The sequence below is a fragment of the Medicago truncatula genome, chromosome 2, assembly GCF_003473485.1.
Source record: "Medicago truncatula cultivar Jemalong A17 chromosome 2, MtrunA17r5.0-ANR, whole genome shotgun sequence".
In the NCBI taxonomy this organism is placed as follows: domain Eukaryota; kingdom Viridiplantae; phylum Streptophyta; class Magnoliopsida; order Fabales; family Fabaceae; genus Medicago; species Medicago truncatula.
This window is the reverse complement of record NC_053043.1, coordinates 16042913-16068815: the sequence shown is the minus strand read 5'-3', so window position 1 is coordinate 16068815 and position 25903 is coordinate 16042913. Positions and strand designations below refer to the sequence as shown.

General features: G+C 30.8%; 2 protein-coding genes across 2 annotated transcripts; one reads left to right on the top strand and one right to left on the bottom strand.

Annotated features, from left to right (window-relative positions):
- The first annotated feature begins 741 nt into the window (after positions 1-741).
- LOC11439651 (putative glucose-6-phosphate 1-epimerase) lies at positions 742-7245 on the top strand. The gene is made up of 9 exons (XM_003594922.3): positions 742-1098; positions 1419-1493; positions 2346-2402; positions 3518-3678; positions 3821-3961; positions 4731-4833; positions 5504-5603; positions 6100-6346; positions 6789-7245. Exons 1-8 carry the CDS (start codon positions 994-996, stop codon positions 6312-6314), a joined length of 957 nt encoding a protein of 318 aa, XP_003594970.1. The 5' UTR covers positions 742-993; the 3' UTR covers positions 6315-6346; positions 6789-7245.
- Positions 7246-13333: 6088 nt separating this feature from the next.
- LOC11442785 (protein ECERIFERUM 2) lies at positions 13334-16609 on the bottom strand. The gene is made up of 2 exons (XM_003594920.3): positions 16082-16609; positions 13334-14471 (listed from the first exon to the last, which is right to left on the bottom strand). The coding sequence occupies exons 1-2, from the start codon at positions 16514-16516 to the stop codon at positions 13578-13580; spliced, it is 1329 nt and encodes a 442-aa protein (XP_003594968.1). The 5' UTR covers positions 16517-16609; the 3' UTR covers positions 13334-13577.
- Positions 16610-25903: the final 9294 nt, after the last annotated feature.

Sequence of the window (25903 nt, the reverse complement as noted above, 5' to 3'; positions counted from 1 at the left end):
TTTAAGTCCCACACATGCATATAAATTTTAATAGCGACAAATGAAACTAAGTTTACTATCCAAAGATTCTTAAGAATGATTTGAACATACAATCAATGTTTTTAACGATAGTTGAAATTCCATACATGTGGATTTGTTTAGATTGCAAGTGTACAAAATATCAACAGAATTTTATTTATATTGCTTAAATTGTGTTGCCATTTTTGTTTATGCTACTTCACTTCTGCTCTATTGTTACATCTCTAATTATGTTGAATTATTGTTGTTGAATTTTAAGTCTGATTACGCTTGAATCATGAATAATGGATGTTAATCAACATCCATGTTGAAAATGTAAGCGAATATTAATCATATTGTTGAAAATTTGGGTTATTGCATGGTTTTGAAAACGCTCTATGATTCTCATGCAAGAACAAATCAAGTCCTAACTCCAATACGTTCAGTTCGTAACTCCCAAACCAAACGTACCTCAAACTACGTGCTGTACAAGTAAATTTCTAAAATAGAGTGATCCAGAGTTAAGAACTAAAGGAACAATATGAAAATTTCAATGCGTCTTTGAGCAATCCAAGGACCTACAATTTATTTTATCATGAACCAAATATATTTGCTTGCATTTTACAAACGATCCCTTGAAATACACTATTCTTTCTACAATATTTAACCAAAATAAATAAATCTAAGAAAAAGGAAAAGTTAAATTAGTTTTAAATTATTCATTTGCGGAAGCTTCCTCATTAAACGTTAAAAGAAAAAGTTAGAAGTACAGTCCCCATTTCACACACAGAGAGGATCCAAAGAAAGTGCCCAAGAAACCAAAATTCATACACACATACATACGGCGGTGAGAATATTCCAACAACGACACTAAACACTTTATAATCATGATTAATTAGCATCACAATCACTAATCTCATTCATAATCCACAACAACGACTATAAATATACCTATAGAGCTTCAACTATTAGGTTTTAGTTTCATCATCATCATCAATGAATAACGAAAAGCTTTCTTCATCTTCTTCCTTTACGTTAACAAAAGGTATCAATGGTCTTGATAAGGTTCTTCTTCGTGAATCTCGTGGTGCTTCCGCTGAGGTATAATCGTAACCGTTTTCTCTTGATCTATGTAATTCAAATCTTGATTCACTTTCATCGCTTTTCAATTATTGTAGATTCCGATCTGGTTAGGTTTATTTCGATTTAGATCTTGTTTTTTTTTTTGGATTTTGCTTCATTAATAGTTGTTAATTAACGGAAAGATTCTCGATCTAACTCATGCACTGGTTTTTAATTTTGATGGAATTTAACTGTGAAATTTGGAAGGAGGAAGAAGAATAAGGAAAATAATCGATTATGTTTTTTTGGTTGATTCTGTTTGATGATGATTTTTGATGCATTTTGTTTGTGATTTGTAGATTTATCTGTACGGTGGACATGTGACTTCGTGGAAGAATGATCATGCTGAGGAATTGCTTTTTCTCAGTAGTAAGGTTTGTGATTTGGAATTTACGAAATTGTGTTTGCTTTGATTTTATATTTTAGTATTGGTGCATTAATTTAGTTGGCGATAAATTTTCTATTGAAAAGGATAATGTAAGAGTTTGTTGTCGATAATTTTCTATCGAAAAGGAAAAGGAAAAATAGAGTTAATTGTATTCTTTTTTAGATCACAGTTCTAAATTGTGGCCGCGAAGTTTGATATTACTGGATAATGTAATCGACGCGCTTTAAAACCTTTATACTGTAGTTGTAGAAAGCAATTTAGTATTATGATTTAGATCTCATTAGTTTGTGAAGTTCATTTTTGCTATGTGAGTGGCAGTTTATACAGTGAGTGATCTGTAGAAGTGATTTGACTTCGAATAATTACAGGATCTTTAGGTAGTTTGAGATCTTGATTTGCTTTTTAAGAATATTAATATCAAACTTTATCTTCTAACCGACAATGAAGCATTGACATAGACATGGATGCATCGTAACATCGACACTAGTACAAATTTGAAAAAATGAATTAATTGAATGTATGTATCAGTGTCAAACGCATTCCATTAGAAGTGTCGGTGCTACAGAGCTAACTAAGTAAATTGGCTTCAAAATGAAAGGGTTTCTGTCTTGCTTTCAAAACAATGTAAAATGTATGAATTCCTGATATTAATATTTGCTTCAATGGCAGTTAATCCGGATTAAGGGTAAATGTTTTAATAATATATATATATATATATATATATATTTTTTTTTTTTGTGACTATGGTTTTGAAAAATTTAACCTCCATCTTTCATGTTGATTAGATGATTGATATATGGTCAATGTCTGTTTGATTATTATCTTGTTCCTTGTGCAGGCTATCTTCAAGCCTCCTAAGGCTATTCGTGGAGGGATTCCAATCTGCTTTCCACAAGTATGTACTTACTATTTCTTTTTTAATTTATTTTTTTGACAATTCTTAACTGTTTCTGTTTTCCTTAGAGATGAGAGGTTAAAGTGTTGATTGTTCATAAACTCATAAAACTTTAGCTCTGACTTTAAATTTGATATGTTCCACAAATATAAATCCTAGCTTATTACATTCCTGCAAGAAAATTAAATTCGATAGCATAAGTCATATTGAAGAAGGGGTGGGGGTGGGGGTGGGTTCAGGGTTAGTTTAGTGGCTGCTTGAATTTTACAAACATTACAACTGGGGTTTGGTTTCTGATTGATTTTTAGACAAATTCAAGTAAGGAGCAATAAAAAGTTTCAATTTGATGCCTTGATTTGATTTTGTTGCATCACACAACCCTACAAAGAGCGCAGCTCGCTGCCATTTTGAGAACTCGGCATATTACACACTCACAGTTAGACTTGCACATAGTCGACCAAGTAGTCAACATAGGTCCAAGTTAGATAACTAGCCTCTACTTAGAGTAGTTAGCAACAATGTTAATCGAGAGTCTACGTAAGATTGGGAGGTGGTTGAAAGATTGTAACTCGAGGATCACACAAATTGTAAGATCCTACCAACAGGGAAAAAGTGTATGTGTGTGTGTAAAATTTTATACATATGTGCATACAAGTTATCATGGATAAAGAAAATCACCTCTAAATCACAACATTAAACTAAGTTCATTAATAACTCAATAAAATAAACTATGTTCAAAATGAATCAAATCTAGAAACAATAATTCTAGATATCTAGGAAGTTATCCAATATAGTCGTCTTCGTCCTCATGGAAGTGAAACAGAGGAACCACCACATCACACGCACAAAACAGAGGAAACCAAGATAATGAAAATTTTCTTTTTAAGAATTTTCCTTCTAGATTTCACTGCTGTCTCTTGATCAAACTATATCTGCTATTATATTGATATCCCAAGAAACAACGAAACCAATAGAAATTAATATAATTAATGAAATCTATATGTTATATTTCTGAAAAACATTACAATTTCTAAATGGTGTTCCAAAACTTGTGTTTGTTTGTTATCATCACACTCCAGATGACATGTTGATGGAATTTTTCTTTCTATTTGCAGTTTGCAAACCATGGAAACTTGGAATCACATGGATTTGCTAGAAATCGGGTTTGGGCCATTGAAGATGACCCTCCTCCTTTTCCAACAAATAATTTGAGCAAAGCCTTTGTTGATTTGATTCTTAAACCCTCTGAAGAAGACATGAAGATCTGGAATCACAGGTATCTTTAGAAAACGTTCAGAAATTTTTTACAATTTTTCTTACTACCTGCTTTCACTTTAATATCTTCATTCATAGTTAAAGTTGCTGTATACTCATCATGTTTCTTTCTGATTATTATACACATTTCTTTTTGCATGTAGTTTTGAGTACCGTCTGAGGGTAGCTTTGGGACCCGGAGGAGATTTGATGTTGACGTCTCGGATTCGGAACACAAACAGTGATGGGAAGCCATTTTCGTTTACATTTGCTTATCATACTTATTTGTCGGTTTCAGACATAAGGTAAGTGCTTGAATATGTTTGTCTCACTTCAACATTGCTGTTTAGTTTTAACTGGATTTTATTTGTACATTGTTGTTACATTTATCAACTTGCTTTTTGTTTGTTTTGCAACCATGGTTAGTCTACTTTCACCAATGACATTTCATTAATTTTGAAATTCAAATTAATATACTATTAATTGGTGAATTTGTAACTAAAGATTTAACAATTGGCTGTAGTTGTCTAGATTGTGAATCGAAAAGTTCTATATGCAACCACAGGTGAATTTATAATAGAAAGGATCTCAAAGTATTATTGCTGGAACATTTAATATGGTGGCACGGGCAGGAGCAAGTTTATAGCTTTACTAGACTGAAAATTAAATTTTTTATTTTTATTTTTTTTGTATAGCTCAAGGGCTTTAATTGGTCCGCATTTGGTCAAACCTCACTTAGTCGGATAAGGTTTAGTTGTATCGTTTGTAGTGTGCTGATGTTGAAACAATATGCTTCTGTAATTTGTTGAATGAAATTTGTAGCTTGCAAATTCGGTTATTTTATTCAGTTAAATTTAGTCATGTGTTCGGTACTTCGTGAAATATTTAAGTTTAGTTTTATTTCCCAACTCAGTTGGTGGAGTTAAAAACTATGGTACCTACCTACATATGTTTCTTGGTTTTATCTAGCCCCATATATTTCTTGTTCTTTTTAGCTTTACTTTCTAAAAATTAGTTGTGGTATTAATGCGAGTTTAGATAGCGCGCCTAACTAGTTTATTTGCATGTGTTCAGTGAAGTTCGGGTCGAGGGACTAGAGACCCTGGATTATCTTGACAACTTGCAGAACAAGGAGCGCTTTACTGAACAGGGAGATGCTTTAACTTTTGAATCAGAAGTAAGTCTGGGTTTTCCCTTATATTTAGTTTCAGGTTATGAGATGCTGGTTTTATACATAGGACATGAATTTATAGTAGAAAGTTCATTTGACTGAAATAAATTTAATTAACTTCTTTTTTTGAAAAAAAATAGCGAGAACCGCTTGTTATGTAAAATATTGAAAGAATATATAGTTCCTGAAAATGCTTTTCATTTTTTCATTGTTCTTAAAATTTATTTTTGCTATTGATGAATTCATACCAAAAGTGTGCCCTGGTTGCTATTTTTCATTATCAGAAACAATATCACATTTGCTTCTTCTCCATCCTATTCTCCCTCACCGTCGGCTTTATATTTCCTCTGAGTTTTCTTGCTTATATTTAATGTTTAATTTACAATATTACCCCTTTATTCTATACTTACTATTTAATAGGCGTAGACCAATATGTGCTGCTTGATACCATGCCACCCACTTCATATCTGGGCATTGGTTATACCCAACCTATATCTGAATGAAACATGTCTTCACATTAACTAAAGTTAACACAAAAAAGTTAAGTTCATGTATCTGACCTGGATTTTTCTAAATTCTAATACTTCATTATGTTCACATGTGTGTAGCTAATATGTTTCTCAGTTTTTTTTTTTTTGCTTATAAGCTGATCCTTCTCTTTTTCTTGAAATGATAGGTTGATAAGATATATCTTAGTACTCCTACAAAGATTGCAATCATTGATCATGAAAAAAAGAGGACATTTGTTTTGCGGAAAGATGGCCTTCCTGATGCTGGTCAGTATTATCTTACATATCTTCATCAATCTGTACTTCATAGATGTGTAAATATAAAAGAACAGATAAGGTAGAGTGAAAAGTCAGATTTCTTAGTAGCTCATAACAGAAAACTGAACAAGTACTTGTTCTAATTTCCAGTCCAATATTTTCCTGCAAAGTTATAAGATATACCAAGTAACAATACAAGGAAAGTGACTATCCTTGCAGCAATTCTGTTTTTAGCTAGTAATGACATTTTCCAAGTCTCACTTGAATACCTTTGGATGCCTTGATTGGGGATGTTTGAGCTTGGGTTGTAATACAGTAGTCCTATGGGGCACTCAGATCAGAAATATGAAATTGATAGATTATTATTACATAAATCTACACTTAGAAGTATGAAATTGATAGATTATTATTACATAAACCTTTTATTACAATTAGGTCGTAGCTTATAAGCTATCAAATTTGAGTGGCTGTTGGTCTAACCTTTTATATATATTTTTTTTACCAGTGGTGTGGAATCCTTGGGATAAGAAAGCAAAGGCTATGGCTGATTTCGGGGATGATGAGTATAAGCATATGCTTTGTGTAGAGGCTGCTAATATTGAAAAGGCTATCACTTTGAAACCTGGAGAAGAATGGAAAGGAAGACTAGAGCTTTCAGCTGTTCCATCTAGTTACTGTAGTGGGCAGCTTGATCCCCAGAGAGTTCTTCAGGGCAGCTGAAAGATCATTGCTGTGTTCTGTGTCCTGTACAGGTAAATACTGCAAATTGATATGTTTCAACTGTCGTTTAGCTCACTGTAAAAAAAGAAAGGCATAAGCTTTTTAAGCCTGTACTTACATTATCCTACCTTTAGTTTTAGATACAAAAAATGTTGATAGAAAATGTTCTACATTTTCTAAGTCTATATTTTAAGCATAACAGAGCAAGGTCAAGCAAGTTTTTTCTTCCTCCAAAAAATTAAAAAAGTTAAATTATACAAGTCTTGTGTATTTTCATTAAAGTTTTGAGTCGAGTTGTTACTTTCACGAGACAATTATGTGCTTTTAAAGTTTGATTCCCATATCTTGATACTCCAATGATCTGATTAGTCAGCGATCAAGGAATGTCTCTTTTTTTGGTCTTAATCACATTTGTGTTTGGTCCTTCATATCCAACTAAATATCTGGCTAATCTTTTGAATGATATATCTGCAGGTAGCTTGTTGCAAAGTTAATGGATGAAGGAAAGTTTCTCAGTAATTTTGCCCCTGCATGTTCCATCTGTGTTGGAAAGATGAATTCATGTTGGTTAGGATTTTATCGATCTTTTGTTTTTTTTCCTCCCTATAATGGATGGCTAATGTGGTCATAACAAACTGAACAAAACATATAGTCAGAAGAGTCCGCATTTGTTGCCATGGAAAAACAAAATACTGCCTACAATTTGACAGATTTTCACGTTGAGTTGAATGGCCCAGACTCAGGGATTCCTTTTGAATCATTTACTTAGTATTTTGGATTCTTAAATCCCTATAATTTGTTCATTATTAAATGTTATTGGGTAATTACTTCATCCTTGGAGAATACTTTATGATTATAATTCAAAGGAATGCATGACAGAATCAACGACAAGTTATGTCAAATATTTATGGGTTATTTTGTTATTACTATACTTTTTTCTCCACTTCTTTACCTTTTCTATTTTAAATATATTTTGCTAGCCAATGCTGTACATATTTGTGGGTTGAGTGATGTTCTATACTTGATGTGATTGAGATGATTTCTTTGGAATCCCTCCCTTATTCCTTAATGTTATTAGGTTTGCAAACATTTAACCCTAAAAATTTCCCTCTAAAACCAATGCATTAATTGTTCTTAGTGCTAACCCTAAAAAATCCCTTCAAAATTCCACTATTTGAATTTCAAAGTATTTGGCTGTTTGAATTTGAATTTGAATTTGAATTTTTTTTTGGAATCAAACCTTATTAATTCGGTGGCATTTACTAAAATATGTTGTTAACCATAATACATTATAGCCTTTTAAATTCTTTGCATTTTGAATTTCCAATTATCCATGCTTGAGCTACTAACTACAGCACATGGCTCAAGGTCACGAGCATGCATGTTTTCAAAGCAAACATGCAAGTATCAATAAAAGCTCCATTTTATATATTATAAACACTCTATTAAACTTTTTACTAACACTATATTAATGTTAGACCACTGTATCTATTCAAGTTCATCTTCTTGACTACTTCTTTTTGTTTGTACTCCCTTCTCCACTCCTTCTCTATCTTCTTGACTATCCATCCTTTTAGAGCCTTATGTGAAACAAACCACTAAATTTAATTTAATTTCATGATTCCATTTGCAATTGACAAGATATTTGTTTTCCATCTATTTCATCCTACATCGAAGACTTATGGGCTTCATATTCAATATATTTTTACAAAACTCTTTCTCTATATTCTTTCCTATCTATATTCTTCATCGTTTCTTGAAAATTCTATCATTGTATATATTGATTATTTTTCTATGCGATTTTGATTGTAATTTGTTTTCAGATTTTCTTAACAGTTTAACCTACTAGCCGTGGATTTTGGTCCCTAACTGTCTAACAAAAATAACATCTTTAATCACTAACTTTGCTCTATATTTGATTTCAAGTTGCTGTGAAAAATGGTGTTTGTTGGATTCAAGTGCTTGATATAGAAGGGCAAGAAAGAAAAATAGCATTCTCAGATTGCTACTATTGTTTGCTTCATGATAAAAGGCCTTGATTCTAAGTTGCCATAATTTTCCTAATTTTACGCTAATTTAAAAAATTGATTTCAATCATATTAGTAATAAGTTTACATTTTCATTCAATCCCTTAAATTTTGTGAATACTCGATTTGAGTTTTTGATTAGGTTTGCTTATTCCAGCTATGATGAAAGTGATGGATATAACAAGTTCACAACTAACAAACATGAGGTGAAAAATCCAAATATTGTTTAAAGTGGTGTATGTACCATGTTCATTCATCAGTTGAAAAAATTATGTAAAAAGAATCTATATACTCCCCCCTACATCAAATGAGGTTCATACATCCTTAAGATCGAGTGAGCAAGTTCAAAAGCAAGTGGTTTTTGCAAGAAAAGATTTGGATCTTTGTAAGAGGTAATATTTATGCCGTTGGTGTTATTGCTGTAGTGCATTGTACAATAACATACATGTCCCAATTCATCATTTGGACTTTGGAAAGGCTTGAAAGAGTCAGAGATCAAGATAAAGAAAAGAGTTCACAGGAGAATGTTCAATGTTAAAGAGAGACATGAAGATGTTGAGTAAAAAATTTCATGATCTATATGATTGTAAATTAATATCATTGTAATATTATTGTAAGACAATAATAATTATTTTATTGAGCACAAAGAAACCCACGCTAGCTTTCATCTCTAGATATGAATTTTACATTCCAACAAGTAATTTTAATCGTCTACTCTAACGTGATCTCTTATTATTTTTTTGAAGATAGCTCATGTTGTAGATTTATGTCCTTCTATTTTTAAATTATTTTTTAAAAGCAATTTCGGCAAAAAAAAAAACAATTTCAAGAACTACTAACTGTTTGTGATTGTTAATACTTTTAGTAGAGTTTTTATGTGAGTAAATTAATGTACATAATGAGCTCCTCCAAAGACTTAATTGTTCAGATGAACATGAGTGTGATTCTTGGATGAAAAAGTATTTGGTCTGATTTTAAAACCAAAATGGAAATATATAGTGTAACTTATTAATGTTTATTATAGTCCATAGAACCCGTGCAAGGTCAAAATACATATTCACGACACTAATCTTTCATTAATTACAAATTATTAGTAAACCTCTCAAACCACTCCCTACTTCTTATCCCAACTTTTTCAGTTCCCATAAACTTTAATTTTCTGTTACGCTTATCATTTTTGGTTCTTAAATATTGGTTCAACCAATTATTTCTTCGAATTGAAATTAAATAATTAAATAGTTATTCGAGCCCATAAAACCCGTGCGGCGCACGGGTCATCAATCTAGTTACTTTTATTCAACTATGTGTTACGTAAACAGACACATCAAAACAGAAGAATTTGTCTAGTTCTATTTGATCTCCCTCTTCAGTGAAACTAGTGTATGTTTGGTTCCACTTCTATAGAGACTGGAATTGATTCTGGATAGAGACTGAAATTGATTCTGGAGGTGTAGAATTGATTTTGACATGTTTGGTTGTTGTTGAGTAGAATTGATTATATCTCTATAATTTGTTGCTCTTAATTCTAGAATTGATTCTTACACACATTTAAAGTTTAACTCACTTTTACACGAACGTATCCCAACACAAACCACTTTTAGTTAGAATTACTTTTAACCAAAATCAATTCTACAGAATTAATTATACCAAAATCAATTATCCTCACGACACAACCAAACATACATTCTATTTTATGTTTTACTTTAGGGTCTTAGGAATACATTCTGTGTTATGTTTTACTTTAGGGTGTTAAGAATGAACATATTAGATAAGATCAATAAATAACTTTTTTATTTGGAATATTATAATGATTGGTTACGTCAAATGTTAGTTGTTTTAATTTAAATTTCTTAACCAATATTTTAAAAAAGCTAGTTTTGCATTTTTCTTGGTGTTATCATACATAGAACGTGTTTCGTTAAAGTGACATTTGAGCACAAACCATTTCAAAATTAGTTCACCGTGCATGATAATGTTATCACAATTGATTTAAATGGTTTTATATGTTTTTGGTTTGAATAATATTTTGTTTTGTTGAAATTGTCTGTATTTTTTCTTTTACTTTATATCAGCTTAGTACGCAACAATGTTCATGACACATCACCTAAGCTTGTACAATAATCGCTCCTCCTCTTCTCCTCCCACAATGGGAGCCCTTCCCCTCCCTTGAGTATTCCCCTGTAATGAATTAATTAATGGATAAAATAGTGTTTGGTTGCAATATGGATCTCTAACATGAGAAGAAGGAAGTGTTGAATGATGTGTAATGCTCTAAAATGACAGTGAAATTTGATTATTGTTTATTGAACCAACTATAATCAACTCCAGTGTGTGAATTAGGGGGAATATGAACCGATTTCGGTACAGAGTAAGAAGATAAATACAAGTTACTGTTTAGAAGAATAAGACGAGGGAGGGAAGGTTTAGATCATGCATATTCCATAACCCTCCTTTTCTCCTTACACTGATCATATACCTCTTGCTCATTCCCTTTACACACTCGTCTATTGGGACTAAATGAGCCTAGAAATGTGTAAACGCTAGTTAGAGTGATGGTGGCTAGAGACAGAATATCCCTAACCTTTTGGTGTTGGAAGTTGCACAGTTTAGCTCAACTTGGCTTAAACTGCACATTTTCAAAGTGAGTTTTGCTGTTGTCATTGCCTTCTAGCATATTCCGACGGGGAGGAGGTGGTGGAACCTCACTGAATGGAGCTTGATTTTGCCATGAATCAGCTTGGTATGGTTGGCAAATGATGTCTAGCGTTTTGATTTCATGAAAAATTAGTTTCAGCCGGAGGCTGCCCTAGTAGAATAGAGACCAAGCTCAAGTGGTACTTGAGCATCTTATATATGCTGAAGCGCAATAACATAATACAATTTTCATATCGTCACACATTCGAAATTACATTATTTACCATGATTGAGACTTCAGAATGTGAATACTTAAATTTCAATAAAAAAAATTCAATCTATCCATCATCCATTTAATAAAGATTATCTAATTCAACATTCTGAAGTCTCAATCATGATAAATGACGTGTCCTCAAGGTTGTGTAGAGATCATCGACAATTAAACCATATGCCACCATCTAGAACAAATAACCACTACGAAGGTTAAATGTTTTGATGGATCAATTGAAAGGAGGATCCATGCTTTCCAAAATATATTTGAGGTATGAATATCACCAAATAAGAGTTAAAAGGGAATATGTTACGTACCTAAGGTGGAATTCAGATATGGACACTACAAGTTATTGGTTATGCTCAAGGTTTTTTACGGATGGAGAGTTTACCTCAAATCGACTCGAGAACTCGTACGAGTTTACCTAAAATTAAATAAAATATGACATATGTAAAATAATATAATGTGCAAAATATGACTAAATTACAAAGGTTTTCAACCACCATATATAATAAAGCATTATGTTCAACTAAACATCAAAATACAAAATAAACTTGCAAAATCATAAGTCGCTTAAGTTTTAACCATCCAAAAAGGCAAGTTTCACATGTTCCTAAAGTTGTTAATAAAACTATAAGAATTTGACCGAGTTAACTCGAGTCAAACTCGTCAAACATTGCGATTTTACCAGAAATCGAGTTAACCTCCGAGTTGACACGATTTTGGTACCAAAAAACGTAAACTCGACGAGTTAACATTCGATTTGTGGAACATTAGTTATGCCTTTTGGCGAGAATAGTGCACACACAATTTTCAATTTTCATTGATTACGTGAGTTAAATTTTTAGACCATACTTGAATTACTTTGTACAATTTTCATCGATTACATGAGTTAAATTTCTAGACCATACTTAAATTACTTTACGGTGGTATTTATAGACGACATTCTCGTTTACTCCTCAAGTAAGGAAGAACATTTTAGAATCATTCTGCAAGTACTTAAAGACAAACAGCTATAGACAAAGTTGTCCAAACGTAAATTTTAGTTGGAAGAAATACAATTCTTAGTTAGGCCAATGTCGGTTCTAAGATTTTTTGTGTCATGAGTGAATCAATAAAATTGTACCTTTATAATTATTTAAATATTTTTCTTCTTACATTTTTTGTTGCAAAATGTTATTAATTCATAATCAAGATTTCTTGGGCAAAACCATGTATAGTTGGTAGGAGAAGTACGATGTTTTCTTGGGCAAAGTTACAACATAAGGTTCATAGAAGGATTCTAAAGGATAAAGACGCCCATGATGTTGTTGACATGAAAAGGAAAACATTTGAATGGACGGAGAAGCGTGAAGCCACTTTTCAAGAGTTAAAAGAAGAGGTTGACGACGTTACGTGAACTGATTATACTAGACCTTATGGGTCAATTCAGGGTCGATCCTAAGATTTTTGATGTCCTAAACGAATCAATGAAGTTGTGCTTTTTAATTATTTGAACGTCTTTCCTTTTGTATTTTTTGTTACAAAAGATTCATCATTATTAAAGTTTTCTAGAAATATATTTTTTTCAATATAATTAATTAAAGCGAGTTAAAAAGAAATATATCTATACAATACTTACAATACAAAGTAAAAATAATAATTTTGATACCCCTTAAAAAATGGTGCTTTGGGTTGCCGTCCCTTCCACCCACTTTATGGCCACCTCTGGGTCAATTTGATGTATATTGTGATGTGTCAAGGAAAATAATGCATAATTTTTTATTTTTTTTAAATAGAAGAGGCATACTTGCAAAATGTATAATAGACACATAAAAAGTACGCATAATGTGATGAGTATATAAAGCGAGCATTTAAATATAGATGATAACTAGGGTATCTATGAAAGAATGATGGATAATTTACCTCAACCAATACACATTAGCTACATAAGCATATTTTTAAGTGGTATCCATGAACTATCTTGACCCCACCAATAAATTACTCATTTTCATTGGTTGATGGGTAAATTACCCACCATTCTTGAAAGGTAATCTAGAAAAAACCTTAAATATATTAAAATTACATATATTTCATGCATTTAAACGTAGTATGTTAAAACACTCAAATATAGTAGCTTATAAAAAAACACTCAAATTACATACCAATGACCATACAATAATTCCATAAATGTCTTCATCTCATACTTCCTTACAATATAATGAGCAAATAGCTTTACTAAACCCTTATATAGTAGCAACATAGGCATATTTCAAACAACAACAAAGAAACAAACAAAAGGATGAAAAACAATTCACACAACACAATTCCACCAACTAACACTTCATAAAATTAAAATGTTAGACTTGCATAATGTTGTATACCCCATTCTCTTTCAAGCTTATATTTCAACTGGTCAAGTTCTTTCCCTGGCAATGAAACTTTTATCATTCTTCCATTGTTACCATCATCATCTTCTGGACCTGGAAAAACCAAAACAACTCCTTGATCACCGACACCACGTAAATCACAATTCGCCCTAATAGGTTTCTTTCCATTAAGCTTTACACCATATAAATCAGCTTCTTCCAAGTCTACAAATGTTAACTTTGCTCCATATACAAAAAAATCATCTTTTCCATCACCTTTCTCCACCAATTTTTCCAATGCATAATTCTCATTAATTTTTTTCTCACCAATCAGATTCATTAAATCTAATATATTATATTCCTCCGGGCGCAAATTTGTTTCGATTTTGCTCAACAATATGTCATTTGTTGGGAATTCATTTTCAGCACATTTAGAGGTATTTTTATTTTTACTACATATTGTCACAACCTTTGGTCCAATGTCACCTCTTATTTGTGCTATACATTTCCATATCGTAGCTGAAATAATTTCAAAATACTTAGTATCGGTATTGGTAATAGATTTGGTTGTTTTTACCAAATGGTGAAGTTGGCTAGAAGTGATGTGAAATGTGTGACTAGGGACATAACAATCATTTGCAGCAAGCCAATATTCCCCAACAACATTTTCATTTTTGATGGAAATAGGATTATCAAAAACAAAATTGGATAGGAATTGAGGTTTGACAAGATTTGGAATGTGAAGAGATTTTGGTTGGGATTGACCAGCTAGTATGTGACTCCATTTGGTGATGAAATTAAAAGCTGAAAATGCATCTCCAAGGATGTGAGCCCAACTTAGTCCAACAGAGAGTCCCCCACATTTGAAACTCGTGAACTGCAAGAAAACATACATAATTATTGCACCTCAAAATTTTAGTTGATTTCAATCCACCGATCAATCATATAATAATAATATAATAAAGAATGTTGCCAACCAGTGCCCTCAGGGCAATAGTTAAAGAATCTAGAAATAGAAATTTTGTTTTAGAAACGTAAGATGTTACTTTTGATCACACAACTTTTTTTATAAAAACTTACTTATTTTGAATGCCGAACTAATACTCTTAAGACACTGGTTAACATTCTCCTATAATAGATCAAACATAATATTTTTAAGTGGTTCCATAAGTGTTAACTAAAGTTTATGATACTCAAAATTTTGAAAGAACCCAACAATCAATCAATATTTCTATTCTGTGGGTCTAGAAATGTCAACTAAACTTTATGATACCCAAGTTTTTTGCTGTAGTAGAATTAATTCACAAGTAGCAGTTCTCTCTTTAATATAGTAAAATGACATTGTGATAAGCAAGAGGGCATGATTGCTAAAGGAAAGACAAAAAGTTCCAAGAGGAGTTGAATGAAATATGTACCTTGTTGTTGGGTTTGAAATATTCACACCTTATGTTATGTCCTTTGATATTTCATAAGTTAGTTTAACAAGGATGAGTAGCTCACTTTGTTGAGCTAAGAAATTAAAGGACATTCTTTCAAAAAAAAAAGAAATTAAAGGACATAAGGAGTAAAGTTTTTAGGGTTTGAATTTTGGCAAGAGAGAATTTTTTTTTTTTTTGTTACAGAAGAAAATACTAAATTCACAACTAACATATTGACATTTTGATATTAAAAAAAAAAAAGTTTAACTGCTAATTTATCAGATATTATATATTTAATCTGATAGTTTATCAACTATCTGCTAACTTATCAAGTACTCATTATTTTATTTCAACAAAGTTCACCTTTTTATTAAAAATAATAAAGATCTATGTTAGACGAACCATATAATAAGAAATTGAGTCTTGTTGAATTTCCCCAAGTTATGTAATTCAAAATGGATTTAATTTTAATGCCTTCTCCATGTAAAAATGTTTTACACATTGTCAGCATATCATAATGAGTCATGTTTGTGTCTTTAAAACCGATTTAGTATAAAGGTCAAATATTTCTTAATCCCCAATGTAAACCTTCTTTCCACACTAACTAACAATGCATGTTAATTTCCAATTCACTTACAACAGTATTAATTTGAAGGGAGTGCAAATTAATGACAATGTAAAATATTAGAATTTGGTTGAGTCTAATTTAACCTTACAACATCGGTTTGTAAGGTGATAACTGTTCTCCACTTATAATATATATAATATCTCATCCAATTTTTGGCTCTTAACACATATATGAGTGGTTTGATATATATATAAAGATAATTGGATAGAAGGTGGTCTAACAGATCTTAAATGTCTTTAACACTAAGTTATAATTTGGGTTGAGTTTTACAAAACCGAACATGGAAATTGTCCCCCACTTAAAAATACATACCGTATCACATCTAATGTGAGACTTTGACCTAAACCTAAAATCTCAATTTATCAATGACACTATTGACAATAATAATATGAATGAAAGAAGTAGGTATGAGATATGACGTGCATTCATCTTAGTACGTACCTTGACAAAAACCAAAGGAGAAAAAGCAAGATCAGGACCAAGCACATGATCATGAACAAGTTCATCAACTGAATACTCATTTTCATCCAACCATTCCCTCAGCGTTTTATCACACTGCGACTCCGCGATTCGCACACCGGCATCATTGCATTTGATAAACGGTCTGCCGGATTTGGCTATTCTAACTCGACCGGCAACATGCGAGTACAAATCCAGCAGTGGAAACATCGGTGTTTTTAAATCGGATATTGTAAGGCCTTGAACAGCTTCAGAATCGAAGAAATAAATGGACCGGACATAGTGAAGCTTCATCAACAAGTCCATGTAGTTTAGGTTGTGTTCACCTTTTTCTTCACATCGTGGTGTTGCTGGAACAACGGTTGAAATTCTTGAACTTGAAGGAGGAGGTGCTTCTAAATTTGGCAATGAACCCATTTTCAAGATAACCAACTATGGTGAGAGATAGAGGGTGAGTTTTAGCAAGATAAGAGAAGTAGCTTTGGTTAGGGGACGTGATATGTTGCTACCTTATGTTATTAATATTTATAGGGAAAATATTACCACTTCTATGCTTTAAATGTTTTGCTGAATAACCGACCAAATCGGGATCAAGTGGTTAATAAAGGACAAATCTGGATCAAGTGGTTAATAAAGGATAAATATTCGAGAGAACCTGATTTCAAGTAAAAAATTTAGTCAAATTTTACTTACCTTATAGCCAAATCCTTGATAATCAAAACTCATTTCTCTTGTAAACATGAGGGTTAAAAGAAAAAGGAAAATAAAGATAGTTATTTGTTGAATAGTACTTTTTTCTACGGGTTGTTGAATAGTACTTGTTAGCCCATTATTTAATGTGATGTCATTTTAAATATTTTATTATATTAAAATAAATTAAAATTTTTGAAATAATTTTAACTACAAGATCCCAAAGGTAACACATAATTTTTCTTTAATGGTTTTAAAGGTATACTATGTATCTTTTGGGGACGAAACTGGTGTGGACCATTGTTTTTTTTTTTTAAGATGTGGACCGTGGTTATAATGTGAGCAATATTTGATATCTACTCCCTTTAAGATTTCTTTGTACTTTTTGACAAAAAACAGAAAGGATTTCTATGCCCCTTTAATATATATTTTTTATGAAAAAAAATCCTATTATAATACTAGAAAATACAAGCTTCTACTCTTCTAAAAAAAGAAATGTTTAATTGCACCTTTCCCCGTATCTTTTGCCAATTGTACGATTTTGAACCCTTTTTTTTTTAGCCATTTTGCATCTCATCTTTTTGTTCATTTTCTGATTTTGCACCCCATCTTTGTGTTCAATTGCACTTTTGCCCCCTAACTTTTTGCTAATTGTGCGATTTTACACCCTATCTTTAGCCCATTTTTCTCATTTTGAACAAAACACAATTGGCAAAAGATGGGGTGCAAAATTGCTCAAAAAAAAGAGGGGGTGCAAAATCGCACAATTAACAAAAGATAGGAGGGAAAAGTGAAATTAAACTTCTATTCATTTAAATACAAAATTATCATGTAACGAAAAAACACAAAATTATCAACTGGCAAAATGCCGAAATTGTTAGGCCGGATGTCATGACCGGGGTTCGAACCCAGGTACCTCCACTTGTGTGTATGAGTTTATAATGGCTTTGCCATTTCGTCTATCTACCAAAAAAACACAAAACGTGAGATTTAAACAAAAAATCGTGGAGATATGCACCTAAAAAATAATATGTTTTTTCTTGATTTCTTCCCATATGATTGTCAAAAAAACCAAAGCAGGCCGCATCAAGCACTTTGTATGATCATCCATAAAAAGTCTTAAAGTTTCTCTAAAAAAACAAGTCTTAAAATTATATAATCTAGAAGACAATTTAATTAAGGAAGATGAAGTTATTATTATTATTACTCCAAAAAGAGTAATTATTAATAATGGTGGTAATAATGACCATTTTTTTTGACAAAAATAAATGATATTCATTCATTCAAATTGATAGAGTACATCGATACAATACAAATTCACTAAAAACAAAAAAGATGAATCTGTGAACAAACTCGCAACATCAATGTTAATAGCATAAAACGGCAAAGTACATATGCCTACAAATATGACTATATTCAAGTCTTCGAAATACTCATGTTTCCGGATCTGCAACGTTGACGACGCCAAAGTCATTGATCGGATCTGCACTTGCACAAAGCTAATATTTCAACCTGAATCAAATAAACACGCATTAAGACGGGAAATAAAAAAAATACACCGCACAAAGACGGGAAATCAAAACAAACAGAGTCGTGCAGAGATGACGAAATCACAAAAACAAACGAAAGAAATTGAAAATATGTGAAATCATTTATTCAATTAGGATAGAAGGAAAAACAACTCGGAGGGGTGATTTTTGGGTCAAAATTGACTCTAAATCACCCCTCTAATAAGAAGGAGAAGAAGAAAGGGGTGATGGGGTTTGAGAAGGAGAGAAGAGGGAGATAGGTTTTTAAAGATTAATGACCATTTTATATTTATCACAAATGAGATTTGAATAATGTCCATATAACAAGACCTCTTAGCTTATTAGATGAGTACCTCCAAAATACTTTTTAGGGTAAGTTGGGAGTTGGTTTGATATTTTAAAAAAAATATTAAAAAAAATATGATAAATGATCATATGATATTTAATCACACTTTATTCGTTTTTAAAAAATATTTTATTTTGTTTTTAATTTAAAGTCATTTCCTCTTCAAAAACACTCTTAAAACGAACATTCTCAATAGAGTTATTCATTTTGGGTGTTTAAGTGGATCATGTATGCAATCGTAAAACTCATTATATAATTTTTTAATGCAATACATAATAAACACCAAACATCTCCTACTAAACATCGAAAGATCATTTTAAATATTCACACAACTAACTATATATCATTATATTTCAATAAAACCCAATTTTTGTAAAAAAAAAACCCAATTTTTAATAATTTATTAAGAGGGGCGCACAAAAAAGTTTTAGAGAGAATACTTCTACAACTTTCTTTCTATGAGCATACCTATTTAGTTCGATTTTTGGCAAACCACAAATCACAAAATAGGGCCTATATGTTTGCATAGATTTGCACTTTGACAATTAGGTTTTGTTAACTCTAAAAACAATAAAGAGAATAAAATGAAAAGGAGTTGCATGTGTTTCACGTAATTTGACATATGAAAGTCATTAAATTAATTTAATTTAACAGTTAAAATTCACATAATGTCAATTGATCATGACTCTTATACACACACGTACGTTAGTATAGAGGACCCAACCTTGTTAATGCAGTGCGACCCATGAAAAGTACAAAATACGTTCCATCTAATTAATCTTTGTCTCTCATATAGTCTCAATCACTTGATGGCAAGTGAAATTAAATTTATATTGCATTTTATGAATTATATTTATCTTTGTCCCTCTTAATTAAATTATAAACACTTCCAAAAAATATATTTTCCTAACATTTTACTACTTACTAGTTATTACTCTATTTTCTTAATTTTATCAATTTTTCTTATTTATACCATTAATAAAGAATAAACTTTAACATGCACTAACGTTACAACTCTTAAAAAAATTGTACGGTTCATATAAATCTCAGAAGACTTGAGAGTACTTTAATCTTTATAATTGCCTGCGAAGATACACAATTTACACAAAATAAATACTATTAGTCTTACAATTTACACAATCTACATAGTAATTTTTATTTTACAAATAGTCTGATAATTGTTGTAAATGAAGAAAATGACTTTATAATTAATTTGGCACCAGACTTGTTGTCTTGTGTGCATTAATGAAATAATTGGAGATGGACCTCTGTGTTTATGTACGTAAAAAACTAATTATTTAATGTTATGTTATTTTAAATATTTCATTATTTTGAAATAAATTTAAATTTTTGAAATAATTTTAACTACAAGACCCCAAAGCTAACAAATAATTTTTCTTTAATGAATTTGATGGTATACTATGCATCTTTTGGGGACGATGTGGACCGTGGTTCTAATGTGAGCAATATTTTATATCTACTCCCTTTAATTTTTTTTTTTTGTCTGTTTTGACAAAAAAAAAGGATTTCTATATCCCTTAATAATTTTTTTACAAAAAATCCTATTAATTTATTACTAGAAAATACAAATTACTACCTCCATCCCTAATTACAAGACCCTTTCGAGAATTTTTTTGTCCCTTTTTATAAGACTCATTTGCTATTTCCAACTACATTAATTATTTCTTTACATACTTGTCCTTATTTATTATACATTTTTTTCTTCAATCAGTAATAAATAACATGTTCAAAACGTAAATCAACTCTCTCTCTTAAAGGGTAAAACTGTAAAATAATAGTAATTACAAACATATTTAATACTAATATTCACTATCTTAATTCCCGTTATTTTTTTAAAAAACCTTATAATTAGGGACAGAGGTAGTAATTGTTATACAACTTCTAGTCTTGTTAATTTTTTTTTATACAAACTTCTTTTCATCAAAATATTGAGTTAATTTCGCATAAATAGGTTCCTCTGAAAGTCTGTATCCTTGCTTGGGGACTGCTGAGGGATCGTTTACCTACAAAAGTTAATTTGGCAAATCGTGGTATTATTCCTTTGGAAGTGCGGTTGTGTGTCACTGGTTGTGGGCATGTTGAAGATGTGAATCATATGTTTTTGTCTTGTCCAACTTTTGGCGCGTTGTGGCCATTGGTGCAGGCATGGCTCAGTGTTGTAGGGGTCGGTTCTCAGGCTATTTCAGACCATTTTTTGCAATTTATTCATTATGCAGGTGGCTCGAAAATCGCGACGATCTTTTTTCCACTTGGTTTGACTTCAATGTGTTTGGGTTTTGTGGAATGAACGGAATGACAGACTATTTAGGAATAGACAAAGCTCTATACCACATATGTTAGATAAAGTAAAATCATATTCTTTGTGGTGGTTGAAAGCTAGTAATGTTGTCTTTAGTTTTGGTACTCATAATTGGTGGTCGAGCCCGCTTTTATGTATGAACATCGACCGACTATTTTGTAATCTTGACAGAATTTTAATCTTTCCATGATTGTTTTGGCACATCTTATACTGCAACAATTACGATATCCGTGGTAATATAATTCATTTTTGCTTGTTAAATAAAAAACTTCTATTCATTTAAACACAAAATTATCTTGTAACCAAAAAACACAAAATTATCAGGTATTAAACACAAAACGTGATGTGTCGAAAATGAAAACACAAAACGTGAGCTTTAAACAAAAAAAACGTGGAGATATGCACCCCAAAAATTATATGTTTTTTCTTGATTTCTTCCCATCTGATTGTCGAAAAAACCAAAGCAAGCGGCATCAAGCAGTTTGTATGATCATGCTTTACAAGCCCTCTGCACACCCTTCGAATTATTACAAGCAAAAATTTTATTATAGATTTATTCAATTAATGATGTATATGATCTTTGTTATAGACTACATACATTATTTAATGAATGAATCTAAAATATTGATTTTTGCTTATAATACTGACCTGATGGTGTATATAATTTTTGCATGTTTTTTTTTTTTAAACAAATCAAAATGAGATATATATTAATCAATGTTTCCACTCGCACAAGGCGCACAAAAGGAAGAAACACCCCAATAATATTTACAAAGTTACAAAATCAAGATGCCATTACAAATGAACACCCATACAAAGCAACAAATGTTTCTACCAATCATGGTAATTATAACCAAAGGCCGTCTGTTTAGATTTCAACCATAAGAAAGATTAAACTTAACTTTTTTAATGAGAATAAAAGGAGTGGACACCGCATTTTGAAATACACGATTGTTCATTTCCTTCTAAATCACCCAAAGAGTTGCAAATCAAATTATCGTTAAATATAAATGAGAAATTCTTGACAAACCTATCATTTTGATGAACTAAATAAAATGACATCGAAACTCATTAGAAGGCACCGATGAGATACCTAACCAATTCCACATATTAGATCAGAGCTCATGGGCTATCACAATGTAAAAAAAGTGTGCAGCTGATTTGTTGCATATCAATATTGGAATTGTTGCATATCAATATTCGAAAGTTTGGCAAAAAGTAAAACGAAAGTCATCCAAAAAATTATCCAAAAAACAAGTCTTAAATTATCTAGAAGACAGTTTAATTAGGGAGGAAGAAGTTATTATTATTTCTCTAAAAAAAAGTTATTATCATTATTACTCCAAAAAAAAAATATTATTAATAACAATGGTACTAATGACCTTTTATAATTATCACAAAAGAGATTTGAATAATGTCCATTTAATAAGACCCCTTAACTTATTAGATGAGTACTCCTAAATATTTTTAGGGTAAGTTCAGAGTTGGTTTGATATTTTAAAACAATTGAAAGAATAATATGATAAATGACCATATAATATTTGAATCATACTTAATTCATTTTAAAAAATATATTTTATATTGTCTTTAATTTAAAAAAGAAAAGCATATCATTCACTCTTCAAAAACATACTCTTAGAATATTCTCAATAAAGTTATTCATTTTAGGTGCTTAAGTGAATCGTAATCAACCAATGAAGAGAATAAAGAAAGAGTTATATGTATTTACTTAATTCGACATATTAGAACCATTAGATTAATTTAATTTAACGATTAAAATTTGATGTAAGTTATTAGACTTACACGTGGATGAATCATGACTCTTATGTATGCATGTATATACACACGTACTAGTTTAGTATAGAGGACCCAACCTTGTTAATGCAGTGTGACCCATGAAAGGTACAAAATACGTTCCACCTAATAATTAATTTTTGTCTCTCATAGAGTCTCAATCACTTGATGGCAAGTGAAATTAAATTTATGTCGCATTTTGTGGATCGTAATACTTATATTGCATTTTGTGAATTTATAGCTGTTTCTTTCAAACAATTTATATTGTATTAAATTTTGAAAATGACAAATAATAGAAATCTTTTTTTGTTGTTGAAAAAAGGTGGTTAAAAACTCAAAAGGAATAGAAATTCTCAAATGATACTCCCTATTAATCAAATTATAGACACTTTGAAAAAAAATATGTTTCTAACATTTTCTACTTATTACTCTATTTTTTTTAATTCTATTAATTTTTCTTATTCATACTATTAATAAAGAATAAACTCGAGCATACAATAACGTTATAACTCTTCAAAAAATTGTACGGTTCATATAAATTTCAAAGACTTGAGAGTTTAATATATATTTAGAATTACCTACGAATATACACAATTTACACAAAATAAATACTATTAGTCTTAAAATTTACACAATCAACATAATTTTAACTATTTTAGAAAGAGTGTGATAATTGTTGTGAATGAGAAAATGACTTATAATTAATTTGGCACCACCTTTTTTGTTTGTGTGCATTGGTGAAATAATTGGAGATGGACCTCTCTGTTTATGTACGCCTTACGGTTACACTTGTCCCCTTAACCTCTACCAATCACCTGTTCACCGTCCACCCAACTTCCTCTGCACCCTCAGCCTCCCCTTTTCCCAAACTCCTTCCTATCATTTGGTCCCATCCATTGCCTCCACCATCATCATGAACATCCCATTCTTAATGACTTTTTACCGTTACAAATTTTATTATTGAGAGTTTTATTTTGTATATTTTTGTAAAGTAGTCTATTGGTCGGTTGAAATTCACATTTTAAATATGAAGAAGTGAGGTGTTCGAAGTTCGAACTATAGTCCCGGCATATAATATGCATTGTTCCTACCAACTGAGTTAAGCTCATGGGACAATGACTAATATGTAGAATACATAAAATGATTTCTTTCTCCCACCGTTTTTTGTCAATCTGTTTAACAATATGGTGATTTAAAATTCATCTTTTAAGGTGAATAAGAGGCATGTCTAAGGTTCAAACCCCAACTCTGTATATATTATGTAATATCCTTATCAACTGAATTAAGCTCACGCGGACCTGACCGTTTTTTTAATCACAATACTCCCTTTTTTTTCGAACATTCCTAAACCTTGGTAAAAAAATGTTATTTCAGAAATAAAATTTTGATTTTATAATTTTAAGGGTTATTTATGTAAAGGTCCCTATAAATATTTAATTTTTTTTAGTCCCTACAAATTTTTTTGAACTTTTTAGTCTTTGTAAAATTTTCTTTCATTATTTTTAATCTATGTAAAATTGTTCATCGATATTTTTAATCCCAATAAAAACTTTATGTCAACATCTTTGGTCCCTAAGAATGCAAAGAAAAATGTTACGGGATTAAAAATGAAAATTTTAATGGGACAAAGTTTATTGTTAAAAAAGAAAATGGATAAAATTTAAATGAACAATTTTAAATAAGTTGTTATATGTTTTTTAGGGGGATAAAGTAATTATCAACGCTTTAATTAATAATATATTATTATATTTTTTGAATTATTAGAGAAAAGAAGAACAAAATAACCGTAGTACTCATTCGTTACTTGAGCTACAAGCTACTTAATGTACTTAAGCTTAATCTTGTTACTTAGCATGTAATTAGACTTAATGACGTACTTTACCATTTATCTATAAATACTCTATGTACTCTCTTTCACATCTATGACAAATGAAGCTATTTTCCATTTCTCACTTTCCATAACATTAATAAAACGTGCCTACTTTTGTTAAATTTTCCCTATTATTGTAGTGGGGCATGAAGTGATTAACGTAACAGTGAACTTAATGAAAACGAAAGGGCCATGATGAGCCACATCAAGCTCATCATTTATTCAATGAAACATCCCATGAGCCAAATCGACCCTTCATCTATCAACACCAAGAGACATTTTAATTAGTATGCTAAAGTTGATTTTAGTTATCAATTTCGGTGTTGATTTTAGTTTTAATTTGTATACTAAAGCAGCTCAAGTACATCCATTTATGTATGTACACCACACGGATTGTCTTTTTTATTTACTCCCTCCATATCCTAAATTATATTACGCTTTGTTTATTTCACGTATTAAGAAATGTAATTAATTTTGTATGATAAAGAGATATTATAAATTACTTTACAAAATTATCTTTAATAAATGATATGGAAAAGATAAATTTCACGTATTTAAATTTCACATAAAGCATCAAGTGGTACTAGGTTCATCCTTTACAATAAAATTTAGTTTTGAAAATAACATCTTGTACCTGAAAGCAATTTAAGGATTACTTCAAACTCTAAGCTAGATACAGAAAGTGACACACTCAAATAAAACAATATAAGTGATCCATTATTTGAACTATCGTAAAAACTCATATAGGAATATGCTCACATCACATGAACCATATACATTCATGGTGGTCCATGTTTAGTAAAGATGAATACAATTAAACAAGTTAATACATAAACTCTTTGTTTAAGCTTTAAACCTTGATAAACTCAATGTTTAATGACTATTACTTTTTCCACCCTATACATTTTCTCGTGCGCCTTATTTTTTTCTTCCAATTTTACCCCTGGTTCGGATTTCGTTTTCCGGATGGTATTGTTAGAATTTTGCAGATTTTTCCGGATTTGAAAATCCAGAATAATGTTTTACCAGAAGTTTTGCAATTTTAATCTTCAAAATTCGTAAAATAAAATGCAAATAAAATAAAAAACAGAAATAAAAAGACACAAACATATAAAAAACAACTCGTTTTATTAATATATGAACAATACATTACAATAATTTTCAAGCTTTTTAAGTTTATTCCATAAGATCCTAAATCTATTTCTAATCTCCTATGAGCCTAATTCTAATCTCCTAAGAGCCTAACCACTGGTAT

Coding starts and splice junctions, on each gene's coding strand:
- LOC11439651 (XM_003594922.3), top strand. CDS start 994: ATGAATAACGAAAAGCTTTCTTCATCTTCTTCCTTTACGTTAACAAAA. Junction 2,403..3,517: donor TTCCAATCTGCTTTCCACAA/GTATGTACTTAC, acceptor TTCTATTTGCAG/TTTGCAAACCATGGAAACTT. Junction 3,962..4,730: donor TTGTCGGTTTCAGACATAAG/GTAAGTGCTTGA, acceptor GCATGTGTTCAG/TGAAGTTCGGGTCGAGGGAC.
- LOC11442785 (XM_003594920.3), bottom strand. CDS start 16,516: ATGGGTTCATTGCCAAATTTAGAAGCACCTCCTCCTTCAAGTTCAAGA. Junction 14,472..16,081: donor CTCCTTTGGTTTTTGTCAAG/GTACGTACTAAG, acceptor GTTTTCTTGCAG/TTCACGAGTTTCAAATGTGG.